Source organism: Haliotis rufescens, unplaced genomic scaffold (assembly GCF_023055435.1).
Source record: "Haliotis rufescens isolate VD_foot unplaced genomic scaffold, xgHalRufe1.0.p SCAF_17, whole genome shotgun sequence".
In the NCBI taxonomy this organism is placed as follows: domain Eukaryota; kingdom Metazoa; phylum Mollusca; class Gastropoda; order Lepetellida; family Haliotidae; genus Haliotis; species Haliotis rufescens.
Window position 1 is genome coordinate 23,855,189 of NW_025963857.1, and position 14,941 is coordinate 23,870,129.

The 14,941-nt window shown below is 43.1% G+C and overlaps 2 protein-coding genes across 2 annotated transcripts; both read left to right on the forward strand.

Annotated features, from left to right (window-relative positions):
• Window positions 1–1,864: 1,864 nt before the first annotated feature.
• On the forward strand, window positions 1,865–5,229 carry LOC124116348 (uncharacterized serine-rich protein C215.13-like). The gene is made up of 4 exons (XM_046477652.2): window positions 1,865–2,019; window positions 2,451–2,666; window positions 3,232–3,372; window positions 4,331–5,229. Exons 1-4 carry the CDS (start codon window positions 1,917–1,919, stop codon window positions 4,780–4,782), a joined length of 912 nt encoding a protein of 303 aa, XP_046333608.2. The 5' UTR covers window positions 1,865–1,916; the 3' UTR covers window positions 4,783–5,229.
• Window positions 5,230–7,140: 1,911 nt separating this feature from the next.
• LOC124116358 lies at window positions 7,141–12,126 on the forward strand. The gene is made up of 4 exons (XM_046477664.2): window positions 7,141–7,290; window positions 9,202–9,405; window positions 10,755–10,895; window positions 11,844–12,126. Exons 1-4 carry the CDS (start codon window positions 7,212–7,214, stop codon window positions 12,044–12,046), a joined length of 627 nt encoding a protein of 208 aa, XP_046333620.2. The 5' UTR covers window positions 7,141–7,211; the 3' UTR covers window positions 12,047–12,126.
• The last annotated feature ends 2,815 nt before the right edge of the window (window positions 12,127–14,941 follow it).

Here is a 14,941-nt window from a genome sequence, read left to right on the forward strand (position 1 = left end):
CGTATCCTGTCCCACCGGTGGCACCTGCCACAAACACATGCAAAGGCCAGTCAGTTGTTCACCTGAAAAAACACGGGAACAGACATGTATGGTACAAGTCAAAATAGGGAATTGCATCGGACATCATTTTTGTCAGGGATGCGTCAAATTTGGAAATGTCCTCCACATGTCTACCATAAAACGTTTTGAAAGCTTTACTGAGGCCTTGAATGTTGTAACCTTGATCAAACAACTTCTGATCAAGAGCCTTGGTAGAAAGAGCCCGCTCGATTGTATTTCAAAAGTTGTGAAATGTAAACACCAAAGGCTAGAGATGCTGGAATATTGCACGACGTGAAGGCAAAGTTGACTATTGGACTGTTGAAGTCATCCCTCTCATCATACAGTCTTGTGGAGAGTGATTTGTCACTCTGAATCATTATGCATAGATGAGGTGAGGTGAGATTTGGTTTAACGTCGCGTCCAAGATTATTGCACTTATTTGGCGACGTGCATGCACGTGTGTGTGTGGCTGCTTGTACTAGTCCGGACTGATGCCGATTTAATGTGCTAGCTCACTGAGATACCATGCGGCAGTTTAACATGAATATGCCACTCAGACACAGTATACTGACTCCGAGCCGACCAGTCCTTGTTTTAGCCCCTTAATGACGAGCGCCGGACAGGATAATAACAAGTACCGTCTTTTAACGTCTTTTGGTATGACGCGGTCGGGGATCGAACCCCGGACCTTCCGCTCTCCGGGCGGACGCTCCACCACTAGACCACGGAGTCGGCCAGATCTAAATATGAAACAGATGAGGAGGTCCCATTGGTCTCCTTTATTTCTAGTTCAGGTGGGTAAATCAGTGGAGGGAAATTAGCTATTTGATTGTTATAGAACGATATCAGATCATCAATATAACTAAAGCTTAAGTTACTTCTTGACCAAATTAACTTGTTTAGATTTTGCCAATCCTCGCCAGACGGAAGTCCGTATGCCCAACGCGTCGACGATAATCGGCGACGAGCTGGGCACGATGTGCTTTTTCTCTATTCAAAATTTCGGCTGATAAATCCAGCGAATGGAACAACGAGGGAGGAAAACTTTCGTCAACATATCGCTGGCCAGTATAATGTCCATTCACAATAACCAAATCAGTTCGCCTGCCATGTGTGACGCCGCCCCACACCATGACACTACACCCCCCCCCCCCCCCCCCCCCCCCCCCCCCATACCGATCATGGTCAAGAGTTGTTGCCCTGGCATGCCGCTCGCCGCTACGTCTCCAACAACGTTTTCTGCCATCAGTGAATCGTAGGCAACACCTGGATGCGTCTGCAAACATGATGTGACGCCATGGCCGCATCAACCAGTCCCTTGTGTTGCCCAGCCTTCATTTTGTTCTACAGAATATTGATAACAGGAGCAGATTTGAATCAATTGCGTATTTTTTAGGCCTGCCACGCCCAGATCTCATTGCAACCCCAGCCGTTGGAGGGCACCTGCCACAGAGTCGAGGAATTTAACTTTCTGATTAACCAAACGTTTGGACAATTTGAAATATTGACGTCCCCCATCTATCGTACCCACACTCCGCCATTTTGTCTGTTCATTGAAAAAGGCATTTTAAGCGTGTGCTCAGTTCAGTTGTATTAGTTCCATATAGGCGCAAACAGTTTAGCTTCTGTGCGCACGTGCATTACATGTTTTTCATACACGATGTGAAATTTCATTGTATTTCGACATTGCGTTCAGATGCAACGCCACAGTATTGTAAATGTACACCTCAACGATAGCCGCTTTCAAATCAGCAGATAGATCCCTTATTCATTGCTGGTAGTATGTACAAATTGGTAACAACCTGATATATGAACACAGTCACTTGATATCAGTGATGTATCGCCGACCCTGAATCTGTAACACTCTGTCTCAGATGTTATCTCCTGTTTCCAAGATGGCGTCGTGTTGTGAAACTGTCCTCCTGTTCATTGCACTTGTTTCTATCGGATCCGTGTGTACAAAGACACCAGAGCAATGTAAGTGTGGTGCTGTCTGTTCCCGTCTTGTTGTCTATAGTTTCTGTTTCATATAGACCAAAACACAGTCTGGGATATATCTAACAACCTACATCATCTTACGTGTATATCACACTGCGCGAAGACTTTGATATATGTATTTTTTTAAACACTGAAAAATACCTTTCTCATTATATACATGTATACTTAATCATCCGGTCTCCAATATTGTCAAACCTCTATCTAAACCTACAAGGAACGTTATGCAATAATTTACGGACCAATCGATGTATGGAACGTATTAAAAGTATTTCGTGCTGGAGGAACTCATTTGCATATTTATCAGATCGTGACTCTAAGTTTAGTATATTGCACTGACACTCTTAAGTATGTCATGAAACATAAAGCGTATTTGTCAACCACCAACATATATTTACTTCACGTGTTTTCAGGGGTGTTCGAAGAGAACTGTGGTGGTATCATGAGTTTTTCCGAGAGTGTGATATTGTTCGCCTCCGACCTGCATTTTGTGGAGCAATGTAACCTCGTCATTCAGAGCAGCTTGGAAAACGAAAGGCTCCTCATCGACATCACCGTGTTAGACCTCGTGGACAGCTGCGCCAACACCAGCCTGGACATCCTAGATGGAAATGGAAACAGCATTGCAGGTATGGAGAGTTTTAATTTCAAATGAAATCGACAAACCTCTTTCCATATATCGCAGAAGTATCTGCGATTGTACGATTCTGACTTTATAATGAGTATGTGTCTATGAATAACTATGAAATAGTGACGACGCCAGGTCTCACCGGTGGAACCTGTCACAAACACATGCAAAGGCAGGCCAATTGGCCAGAATGTATTTCTGAATTCTGTACTTGTCGCAAATAAGTGATGATTGGGATTATACATGGTCAAAGTGTTTGGCTAAGTAAACCAAGGTGCAGGAACTTTCTGAGCAGAGTCGCGTCCCTTATTTATGCAAGGACCCAGGGATCATGGTTTGAGTCCTAAATTCGCCCTTAATACGATCCTAGATTTGTTACCAGTTACACAGTTTCTTTGCTCGTGGGTTCACCTTTAGCTCTGAATTCATTACAATACCGTTAAATATACTGGTATCCTGAAAACTCATTATGTTGCTCTTCAAATTGTTCACATTAATACTTAAACGAAATTTGTACTTTGTAAAACATTTGATGAATAATAATGACATGTTGCTTCATGATACAGGTCCTCTATGTAAGGAGGATAAGGCCCAAGTCTTCAAAGCACCGGGCAACATTGCTCAATTTGATTACAAAAGTAACTCTCCAAACACTGAGGGGAAATCATTGTCAATCATCATGACTGCGTTCAACATGGGGATTGAAGGTGTGTATTAAAGTCCTATTTTCATCACTTATGTTACGATCTGCTAACCGTGGTGGCCCAAGTTAGAATGTGTCTCTTTAGCACTTTAATTAAAATAGTGTGTATTGTTATTCTAAAAAGTATAATAACTGCATCCACGGTAGGCGTATTTCATTCATCTTTAATCAACATTACATTCATTCAACAAATCACCTCGCTGAGACGGAGCCCACTTGCACACAACGATCTTAGCATTACGACTATCGTACGTCTGGGTTAAAGTACCGCCTGAGTGGTCTAGTGGTAGAGCGTCCGCCCGGAGAGCGGAAGGTTCATGGTTCGATCCCCGGCCGCGTCATACCAAAAGACGTTAAAAGATGGTACTTTTTGTTACCCTGTCTGGCGCTCGGCATTAAGGGGCTAAAACAAGGACAGGTCGGCTCGGAGTCAGTATACTGTGTCTGAGTGGGGTATTCATGTTAAACTGCGGCATGGTATCACAGTGGGCTAGCACTATAAATCGGCATCAGTCCGGACTAGTACAAGCAGCCACACACACACACACACACACACGTGCATGCACTTCGCTATATATGTGCAATAATCTTGGACGCGACGTTCAACCCAATTTCGCCTCACCTTCACCTCTGGGTTAAAGCATGGGAGTTACGGTCGTCGTAGCGTTTGCTTTGGGCACGTGCACCCAGGTCCCCAGCACTGTGTTCGAGTTTCGAAGAGGTGACTCTGGGAAGTCCGGCTCGGCGATTTGTTGATCGCGACGTATCCCGACGGCGTCATCAATCACTGGTTTGTCTGGTCCAAACTCGATTATTTACGGATCCCCTTGATGTAGCTGTTGCAGCGTGCAATGACATACACTCGCTTGTAAACCTTTGGCCCCTGTTTCATCCCACATGTGCTTTATATTTTTAAGGCTCTCATTCCTGTATGACAGAGAAGTGTCGCTTATGTCTTCCAGGGTCGTGTTCCGAGCTTGACTTCCAGTGTGACAACAAACTTTGCATCCCGAAGGATTTGGTCTGCAATAACTACAACGAGTGTTCTGATAATTCCGATGAAACAGCTGTTTGTAATTCAACTCTAACCTCGACAACTCCGCTCTCGACATCTTCTACTTCCTCGACACCTACTTCTTCCTCGACGCCTACTTCTTCCTCGACAGCAACTTCTGCCTCGACACCTACTTCTTCGTCAACTCTGTCATCGCCAAAACCGACATCGGCATCTGCTTCTTCTTCGACAGCAGCTTCTTCCTCGGCAGCAACTTCTGCCTCGACATCGACTCCTTCGTCTACCCTGTCCCCGCCGAGACCGACATCGGCATCTCCGCCTGCGACTTCCCCACTAACACAGATATGTATTGTGGGCCTAACTACGGCATCGATTGTTGTCAAGATGAATTTTTACTGACTGTCCGGCTTGACATTACCGTTGCAAGGATAATAATGAAATTGATCACTGTTGCCTTGCCTTAAGAGTACAAATGTTATCAGAGTTGTGATGTATTTTGGCCTCATTAACACAGAGATCATGACTGTTCACTATTCGCCCCTGATCACTACGAAGTTGCACTCACAGTGACATCTTGTTAAACAGGAAGCCTCCCATTCTGAACGATTCCTTTTGGGAACTCGACATAGCCAAAAGGAAAATACTCCTTCTGAATCGTTAATCCGACTAAGAAACCGGCCATTTGATATTGGGGGTGCTGGGTGGGGGAATTTGTATAGAGGATCCGTGAAGATCCGGAGTAGAATAGGTCTTCAGCAACCCATGCTTGCCGTAAAAGGCGACTATGCTTGTCGTCAAAGGAGACTAACGGGATCGGTAGGTCAGGCTGCTGGCTTGGTTGATACATGTCATCGATCCCAATTGCGTAGATCGTTGCTCATGACATCGATCACTGGATTGTCTGGTCCAGACTCGATTATTTACAGACCGCCGTCATATATCTGGAATATTGCGGATCGCGACGTTAAACAACAAACCAACCAAGTATAGAGACTAGCTGTTTTAAGCTACATATGCAAAACCAGCTATTTTTTGTCATTAATACTATGAGCCTAAATATATTTTCACAAAAAACAACATTTGCAACGATGTATTTTATGTGACTATCAAGTTCTCTTTTTTCAACTGTCAGAAGCACAAAAGAATTATTTCAAGACGGCGATTGGGAGGCGATTCATTTTCAGTATATCAACTAGTCGGTTCCTTTAACATATGTAGGAATAACGATTTCAAAAGGTGTAATGTCTCTTAGGCTCTGCATACAGCAAACTACGGTTAAAACGAACTCAAAGGGACCACTAATTTCAGTTCGTAATAACCGTATGTCGTTATAAGCATATATAGAGCTTAACTGCAGCAAATATTTGGGACAAAAAAGTAAGTTCGTTATATCCGTCAGTTCGTTATAAGCGTGCTCGTTATAAACGTAGTTTACTGTATGTATATTTGTAACAATAACTGAATGATGAATGATTATATGGAGAAGCGTAAAGCCGATGTTCTCACACAATGTATCTGACAATGTATTTTGTGACAAATGTATTTCGCTGTTTCAGATTTTTCTTAAAGAAAACGTCAGTACATTCCATTACATGTATTACATTATAATTATTTGTTATTAAAATTTCCTTGTGATCTGTTTGCAGATATGTCAGTTTTCACTTAGGTATACTCAATTCACGATGAAGCACATAATATCTCGACATTAAGGGGATAAAACAAGGACTGGTCGGCATGGGGTCAGCACGCTGTGTTTGAGTGGAATGCCCATGTTAAACTGTGGCATGGTATCTTAGTGTGCTAGTGCTATAAGACGACACAAATCCGGACTAGTACAAGCAGACAAGTAAAAGGCGACTATGCTTGTCGTAAGAGGCGACAAACGGGATCGGGTGGTCAGGCTCGCTGACTTGGTTGATGCATGTCATCGTATTCAAACTGCGTGGATCGATGCTCATGATGTCAATCAGTGGTTTGTCTGGTCCAGACTCGATTATTTACAGACCGCCGCCATATAGCTTGAATATTGCTGTGTACGGCATTAAACAACAAACAAACAAACAAAAGAATGAACATTTCATCTTGATGTGGAAGGAAGCCAAAACTACTTCGGGTCAAACCTAGAAACCATCATGAAATAGAATCTAAGATTCGAACCCATGATCACAGGTTTCTGGTACACCCAAGGGACGCTACTCTGCTCAGCGAACTGCAGCACCTTAGACGACAGGTCAACCCGTTCTCCTGTTGCGGTATGACCAAAGTGAGCTGCCGTAGTTGTTGATTGTGTATCAACCAAGCATCGACAAGAGGTTTTTTATTGGGTGATAAGATAACACTGTGCCAGACACATACGAGATCACAGGCTAGCACTTCACGTTATCATTACGCTTATCTGTTCACACTGGCAAACTGTTTAAAAATGAACGAATGAATTTTAATACGAGCGACGAGGTCGGTATGTTCTGACTTGGTTCGAATCCCTGTTCGCGTCGATAACGTTTCTTGTTTTGTCAGTACCATACCCGTGGCGGTGGGTTTTACCAAAGCAGTTAACGTCTAAGACCTGCATCACCTAGGGCTTTCCTAAAAAAAATATATAAAACATTTTTATTAAAAAAACAAAAAAAACTAGGGCTTTCCCCTCACATTCCGCTCACATTCCGCTCACTCACTCACTCACTCACTCACTCACTCACTCACTCACTCAGACTTATCTGTGTTATCACACGGGCCCATGCGGAGATATCCTTGAATCCACTGTTGATAAAGGTTGTCCTATCTACAGTGCATTCATCAACGTATGCGTCACTGTAAAATTAAATAAAATGGCTTCCTATACTGTTGTGTTTCTCTCTCTGTGTATGTCAACATGGACCAGCGGCGGTGCCAAGACACCAGAGACATGTAAGTATACACAGACGTCCTGGTGACCCCTAACCTTCCACCTTCCACCTCTAATATCCATTCTGACCTGATCAAACAGGCAACCTCGGGTCGTCGGCAGTTTAATGATGATACGAGGCTGTCTGTTCGTCAGGTAAAAATGTCTACCAAGGTCATGGGCTTATTTGAGGAATACTACTATTCCACACAGACCACGAATCCCACGAATTGATAAATTTTAGGATTCGTAGTCGAATTTACAATCAGTGAAATTCTTAACTGATTCGCATATATTCGTAGTTAGTTCTTACAATCCTTGAGCTATCGGGAATTCGTGGCAAAAGTTTTGAGCTGTTCAAAGTTTTGGCCACGAACTCCCGATTCAAAAATATCGTAGTTAATTCGTAACAAATTCGTAATGCATTCTTAGGCATCGTAACTGAATCGGTATCGATTCGTAGGCATTCGTAGGTATTCATAAGTCATTCGGGGATTCGTGAATTCGTGGCTTTACGACGAATCGGCTACGAATCTGTCATGAATCCCACGAATACACGCCGAAGCTATCTTGATGGAAAAATCCACCCCAAAATTGTCAAGAATAGTCACGAATTCATTTATTTTTCGTACCTGATTCGTACAATTCGGCGTATTCTTAACTGATTCGTAACTGATTCCTAACTTTCGTGCAGTATTCCTAATAGCTTCTTGTAAATCGTAGTGAATTCTTGACAATATTCAAGCGAATCCAGCCGAATCCCACGAATATTCGTAATTATAATATCGTACCTGTATCGTAACTAGATCGTAGAGCGTCACGAATTGAACCAGAATATTTGCTAAATTCAATATGACAGGGTGACAACAAGTACCATCTTTTAACGTCTTTCAGTATGACGCGGCCGGGGATCGAACCCCGGACCTTCCGCTCTCCGGGCGGACGCTCTACCACTAGACCACGGAGGCGGTCTGATGTTTTGGAAAGTGGGTAGGGTGGGCGTCCATTATATTGGATCTCATCGTTATCGTTTTCGCTTGACCAAACAGCCTCACGTTCATTGGGCGCGATAGGTAGGCTAGTGGTTAAACGTTCGCTCGTCACGCCTATGGCCAGGGTTTGATTTCCAACAAGTGTGAAGCCCATGTCTGGTGTCCCTGTCGTGATATTGCTGCAGTAGAGCTTAGAGCGGCTTAAAACCATACTCACTCATTATATTGTCCAAGTACCTACGGATGCCTATGCTGCCGGATTAGAGCGGATTGTTATTGTCCTAGTATCTACATATTCCTATGCTTCCTTGGTAGAATAGATCCCACAGACTAAGCTGGTCGCAAGAGGCGACTACATATATCAGATGGGTAGGCTCGGTGACGTGGTGAATAGCGTCATGTAGCTGGAACATTCCTGAGTGTGGCGCTAAACAACCAAAGATCTATTTTTTTTAGTGAGTGAGCTTGGTTTAACCTCGCTTTTTTACAGTATTCCAATTATATCACGGCGTGTCAGCTATATATGGGAGGAAAGCCTGAAGTGATGCAGGTCTCAGGCGTTTACCACTTTGTTGAAACACACGAGCACGGGTATGGTGCTGACAATACTTGAAACATAATGGGGGCGAACCGGGATTCGAACCCACAATCAAAGGTTCTACCATGCCCAAGGGACGCAACTCTGCACAGCGAATGGCGGCGCCTTAGACGACTGGTCCACCCGTGCCCCATTTTAATTAGTAAAGTGTGAGTGAGTATTGTTTTACGCCGCTTTTACATGCACTGTTTTAAAAATAGGCGTACAGCTGGGATGACACTTCACCTCCATCTGAAACGATAAGGCACGGCACACAGCCCACCGTTCCATAAGCATTGTTTTTGTAAAAATCACCATCTCTCCGCGAAGCATAAAACCATGCCCTGACCTCAAGTTCCTTTCAGTTACCATGGAGAGCAACTGTGACCAAACACTTTCCTTCTCCGATAGCATGATTCTGAGGGGGAATCTGTCGTCGTCGTGCAATATGGACGTGGAGACTGATGAAGACGCGCTAGGCATCCTCATTGACATCACATCCTTCAGCCTCCCCTTGGAATGCAACACCACGCTGGAGATCGTAGATCCGCTCGGGCCTCGAATATCCGGTAAATTGTTATCATTCTGCAATTGTGTGTCCTTGGGTGAATGAGTAGGTAAGTGAGTATGGTTTTACGCCGCTTTTTAGCAATATTCCAGCATTATCACGGCGGGAGACACCAGAAATGGGCTTCACACATTGACCCATGAGGGGATTCGAACCCGGATCTATGGCGTGACGAGCGAACGCTTTAACCACTAGACCCCACCGCCCCGACGACACATTGTGAAACCCCAATCTTGAGAACGTTAGTCAATAGAACAAAGAGGTGAGGTGAAATGGGGTTTAACGTCGCGTCCAAGATTATTGCACTTATATAGCGACGTGCATGTACGGGTGAGTGTTTGTGTGGCTGTTTGTACTAGTCCGGACTAATGCCGTTATATATTGCTAGCTCACTGAGATACCATGCCGCAGTTTAACATGAATACCCCACTCAGACACAGTATACTGACTCCCAGCCGACCAGTCCTTGTTTTAGCCCCATAATGCCGAGCGCCAGACAGGGTAACAACAAGTACCATCTTTAAACGTCTTTTAGTATGACGCGGCCGGGGATCGAACCCCGGACCTTCCGCTCTCCGGGCGGACGCTCTACCACTAGACCACGGAGGCGAACAATAGAACAAAGAAGGCATTGCATTGATGTATTGAGCTTGAAAGTAGTACCTGCTTGGCGACCTCATTTGAATAGTCATCGGATCGTGTTTCAAGTTTATCGGATTGGTTTGTCGCATCCATGACTTTAACCATTTATGATAAATACAAGTTGGTCAATACATAGATCTGAAGTACAAAAATGTAGACCAGCCAAAATGTCAGTATTCATTAAGTTTGTTATGTGATAGTCACGTGAACGAAACTAATATGGATTCCTTCCAGTGCTGGCCGACAGATGGTGTTTCAGACTTACGTGTTTGGCAAAGTTAGTTTCATTATAACCTTTGTATTATCCATTCCATTTAAAACGGTTGTGAAGAAGTATGGAAAACCGTGTCCGGGGTCCCGTTCCTCAAAGCGATCTTAGCGCTACGACTGCCGTACGTCTATGTTAAAGCATGGGAGTTACGATCAACTTAGCACTATGATCGCTTTGTGGAACGGGGCCCAGAGGAGAAGTGTTAACTTGGCGTCCACAAGGATATTATAAGTATTCTGACCTTATTGCACATTACGTTATCATTGGTGACGTCATAACATTGACAAACCCATACTCCACTTGATCAAACAGTATAAACATTACGTCAGTTGTGACGTCATATATATTGTGACGTCATTATGTCAACTTAAGTGCAACATGGCGTCTACAAATCATTATTATACTATTCTATATATGTTCTACTTTCCACCCAACAGGAACATTGTGCGGCTCCAGATTGGCCACCAAGGTGTTCAACACCTCTGTGCCAGCCATAGCTCTGCAGTATGACACGGACACAATAGACTCCGATGCTACCTTCACTATCATACTGACATCGCTCAAACGAGGGCCTATTGGTAAGTTCCCTGTTTACTTCTGTGGTACAATGGTAATGACAGTGCACACCTCTACAGCGCGTTATCCACAAAATGGATGTTCAAATGTATCACAGCTTAAGGGAACAGGGTCCATTCATTTTGCAGTCTCAGTTCCCCGGGGAGTATACAATCCATGCTGTCTATTTTGCACTGGAAGGTACTGCATTTACGTTTACATCTCATACTACCGGGCACCCATTGACTGCTGGGTGAATTGAGGCCAATGTATAAGTTGCCTCGACTCAGGAGACGCCACTACGTGTTTAACCTGTGTTTCGGTCATCCTTCGCCATCTGCTTGTCGGTGTTGGGAGTTATAGAGACTTCTACATTGGCTACTATTAATAAAATATGTTTTAAGATAGATGCATCTGGGTTCTTATACATGTATCTCTGATGCGATGGGCTATAATTTTGTTCGAAAATATTCAAGCCGGTATCGGTTTTGATTGGCAAAATGGCGTCCCAAATGAAACCGTCATTCTCATCTTCAAACTCAAACACGACTTGCTTGTTAATGTGTTCAACAACATCGTTAACAACAACAACAACAACAACAACAACAACCTGATTACGGTACAATCCTTTTTATTCTGGAAACACATTTGTCCAGGAACTCTCTTCGCTATGGCGTGTCTCGGTTGAGATATTTACAAAATTCATCATGCTGTATTCACGTGTGCATAAAATACTAAGGAAGGACAAATTAAAGTTAAATCGAAAAATCAAATGTTCCTTTGATCCAAACTCATTTTTCTATTTGTTTTGCTTTGTAAAAACACAAAGTTGTATTTTATATTTAAAAAAAAGTATCAGGAAATAATAGTGAACTAATATAAGTTTTAGCATACTTAACCACTTTTTAGCGTTAAAAGACCACATGGCCAATGGTTTCCATTTCCCCAAATTTGTTTTCTTCGTTTTTTAGGAAGCTGCTTCAACGACGCCTTCCAGTGCAGCAACAACTTCTGCATAGCCAAGACGTTAGCCTGCAATGGTGTGGACGAATGCGCTGATAATTCAGACGAAACTCGCGTCTGCGACAGTTCAGCCCGCCTCTCGTCTGTGCCAGTGTTGACAACGGTTGTAGCATTATTTGCCGTCATATCGGGTTCAGCCGGACAAAGATGATTTCCTGACCTGAATTTTCGATACACTGTTGTTATATGTGTTGTACTCAATACAGAGGTGTGTTCCTTCTCTGTACAGCCCTTGAATTGTTATGTTTTAATTTAAGGAAGTATTGATTGATGATTGTTTGTTGTTTAACGCCGCACTCAGCAATATTTCAGCTATATGACGGCGGTCTGTAAATAATCGAGTCTGGACCAGACAATCCAGTTATTGATATCATGAGCATCGATCCAAGCATTTGTGATACGATGGCATGCATCAACCAAGTCAGCAAGCCTGAACACCCGATCCCGTTAGTCGCCTCTTACGCCAAGCATAGTCGCCTTTTACGGCAAGCATTGGAAATGCCTTCTTCATGTCTACATAAGACCTTTTTTTTGAAGGTTTTACTGAGGCCTTGAATGTTGTTACCTTTATCAAACAACTTTTAAGCAAGAGTCTTTGAAATCGCCGAAGAAAAACCATGCTCGATTGTTCCTCAGAAGTTGTGGAATGTAAACGCCAAAGGCTGGAGCTGCAAAAATATTGCTCGACATGAATTGAACATTTGCTACTGGAAAGTTGAGGTCATCCCTCTTGTCATAAGTCTTTGTGGAAAGCGTTTCTCTAAATCTTTATGCATAGATGTAAATATGAAACAGACAAGGTGGTCTCACTGGTCTCCTTCAGTTCTAGTTCAGGTGGGTAAATCAGTGGAAGGGGATTGGCTATTTAATGATTAAAACACTATAATAACCATCACAACAACCGTCAAATGAGACAGAGCAAGGACATTTGGGAGCTGTAAAGAATTAGCTGCATATCCATGCCCGTCATAATTAAAAACCAAACAAAAAACATTTGACCCGTGACGATCCGGGGTGGAATAGGTCTTCAGCAACCCATGCTTGATGTAAAAGGCGATTATACTTGTCGTAAGAGGCGACTAATTGGATCGTGTGGTCAGGCTCGCTGACTTGGTTGATGCATGTCATCGTATTCCAATTGCTAGGGACCCTTTATGATCCAGGGTAGAATAGGTCTTCAGCAACCCATTCTTGCTGTAAAGGGCGACTAACGGGATCGTGTGGTCAATCAGTGTTACTTTCGGCAATTCTCGTAATAAAACTCATAAAATGAAACCTTAGATATAAAACAAGATGGCTGCCATGATGAGAAGCACAACACCCATGTGTATTGCTATAACACACAACGGGGCGGTCGGGTAGCCTCGCGGTTAAAGCGTTCGCTCGTCACGCCGAAGATCCGGGTTCGATTCCCTACATGGGCACACTGTGTGAAGCCCATTTCTGGTGTCCCCCACCGTGATATTGCTGTAATATTGCTAAAAGCGGCGTAAAACCATACTCACTCACTCACTAAGCATTGGCAACTTCGGTCAACAGGATCTTGAATTCCAACTGTGCAAGTTAGGTCCGGTTGAATAATGGCACGTCACAAATATGCCCGTAAACAGGACGTATTGTATCCGTATATTAAATATTTATCATGCATTATGATCAGAAATGTCGGCTTTTATGACATCATCGGGTAATGCGGATCTTTTCTGACCTGAAATCCACTTGATGATTCTCAGCGAAACTAAAGTGTGAAATTAAAGTTAGTATTACATTGATCGTAATACTAAGTTTAATTTTACACTTTAGTTGGGGGAGAGAGAGTGTGTGCGTGTGTGTTTGTGTGTGTGTGTGTGTGTGGGGGGGGGGGGGGGGGGGGGGGGGGTTTGATTGACATTGCGCTTATTGTAAGGCGACTAAATTGTTCGGTATAAGAGGTACAAAATTATTTCAACATAATACATATACATATAAATGGAGAATAGATACAAAACATCTTTGCCGACCATGCATGATATACACATGCACAGATTCTCCTGGTAACTATATGTGGGCAATTATATAGGGAGTGAGTTACTTGATAGGTTTAAACAATGAAGTATTGACTGCAAATATGGACAATTTTCTCAATGTTCCTAATCGTGGATTATTGAAAGGTAAATTCATTTTATACATATTGGGTTCAATGTTGTAGAATCTGTGTAAAAAGTGTGTGTGTTTTTTCTTTTTCTAAAGATGGACAAATAATCAAATAATGGAATTCATCACCTATGTCAGATAGTTTACAAAGTTGACATTTTCTTTCGGTTACAGCTATTTCCCCATCTCCCAGTTTCATTAGGTAGATTATGGTTCTAAACTTAAGTGACCGCCTCCGTGTTCTTGCGATAGAGCGTTCGCCCGGAGGGCGGAAGGCCCGGCCGCGTCATACCAAATGACGTTAAAAGATGGTACTTGTTGTTACCCTGTTTGGCGCTCGGCTTTAGGGGGCTAAAACAAGGACTGGTCGGCTCGGAGTCAGTATACTGTGTCTGAGTGGGGTATTCATGTTAAACTGCGGCATGGTATCAGTGAGCTAGCACTATAAATCGGCATCAGTCCGGACTAGTACAAGCAGTCACACAAACACACAAACACACACGTGCATGCGCGTCGCTATATAAGTGCAATAATCGCGACGTTAAACCCAATTTCACCTCGCTTCTAAACTTAAGCAAGACTCGCCAAACGTTTTCCTGCAGTACTTTTTAGTAATATTCAAAATTTAGAATTATCATTTTTTTATGACACAAAACATTGCGCCTTTTGAACGACGTGTGGTTCAACATCAACCACTGGTTTGTTTCGGCCATTATTTACAGGCCGCAATCCGACAGCTGGATAACAATATGCAAACTGCAGTTGAATGTGAATCTCCTGCCTGTATGTTTCTGTACATTATAGCTAAATGGATACAATTGTCATAAAATTATCTTGGAAGTATCATAGAATTATCATAGTTAGTGAGTTGGGCTTAACGCCGCGTTGAACAGTATTCCAGTTATATCACGGCGTG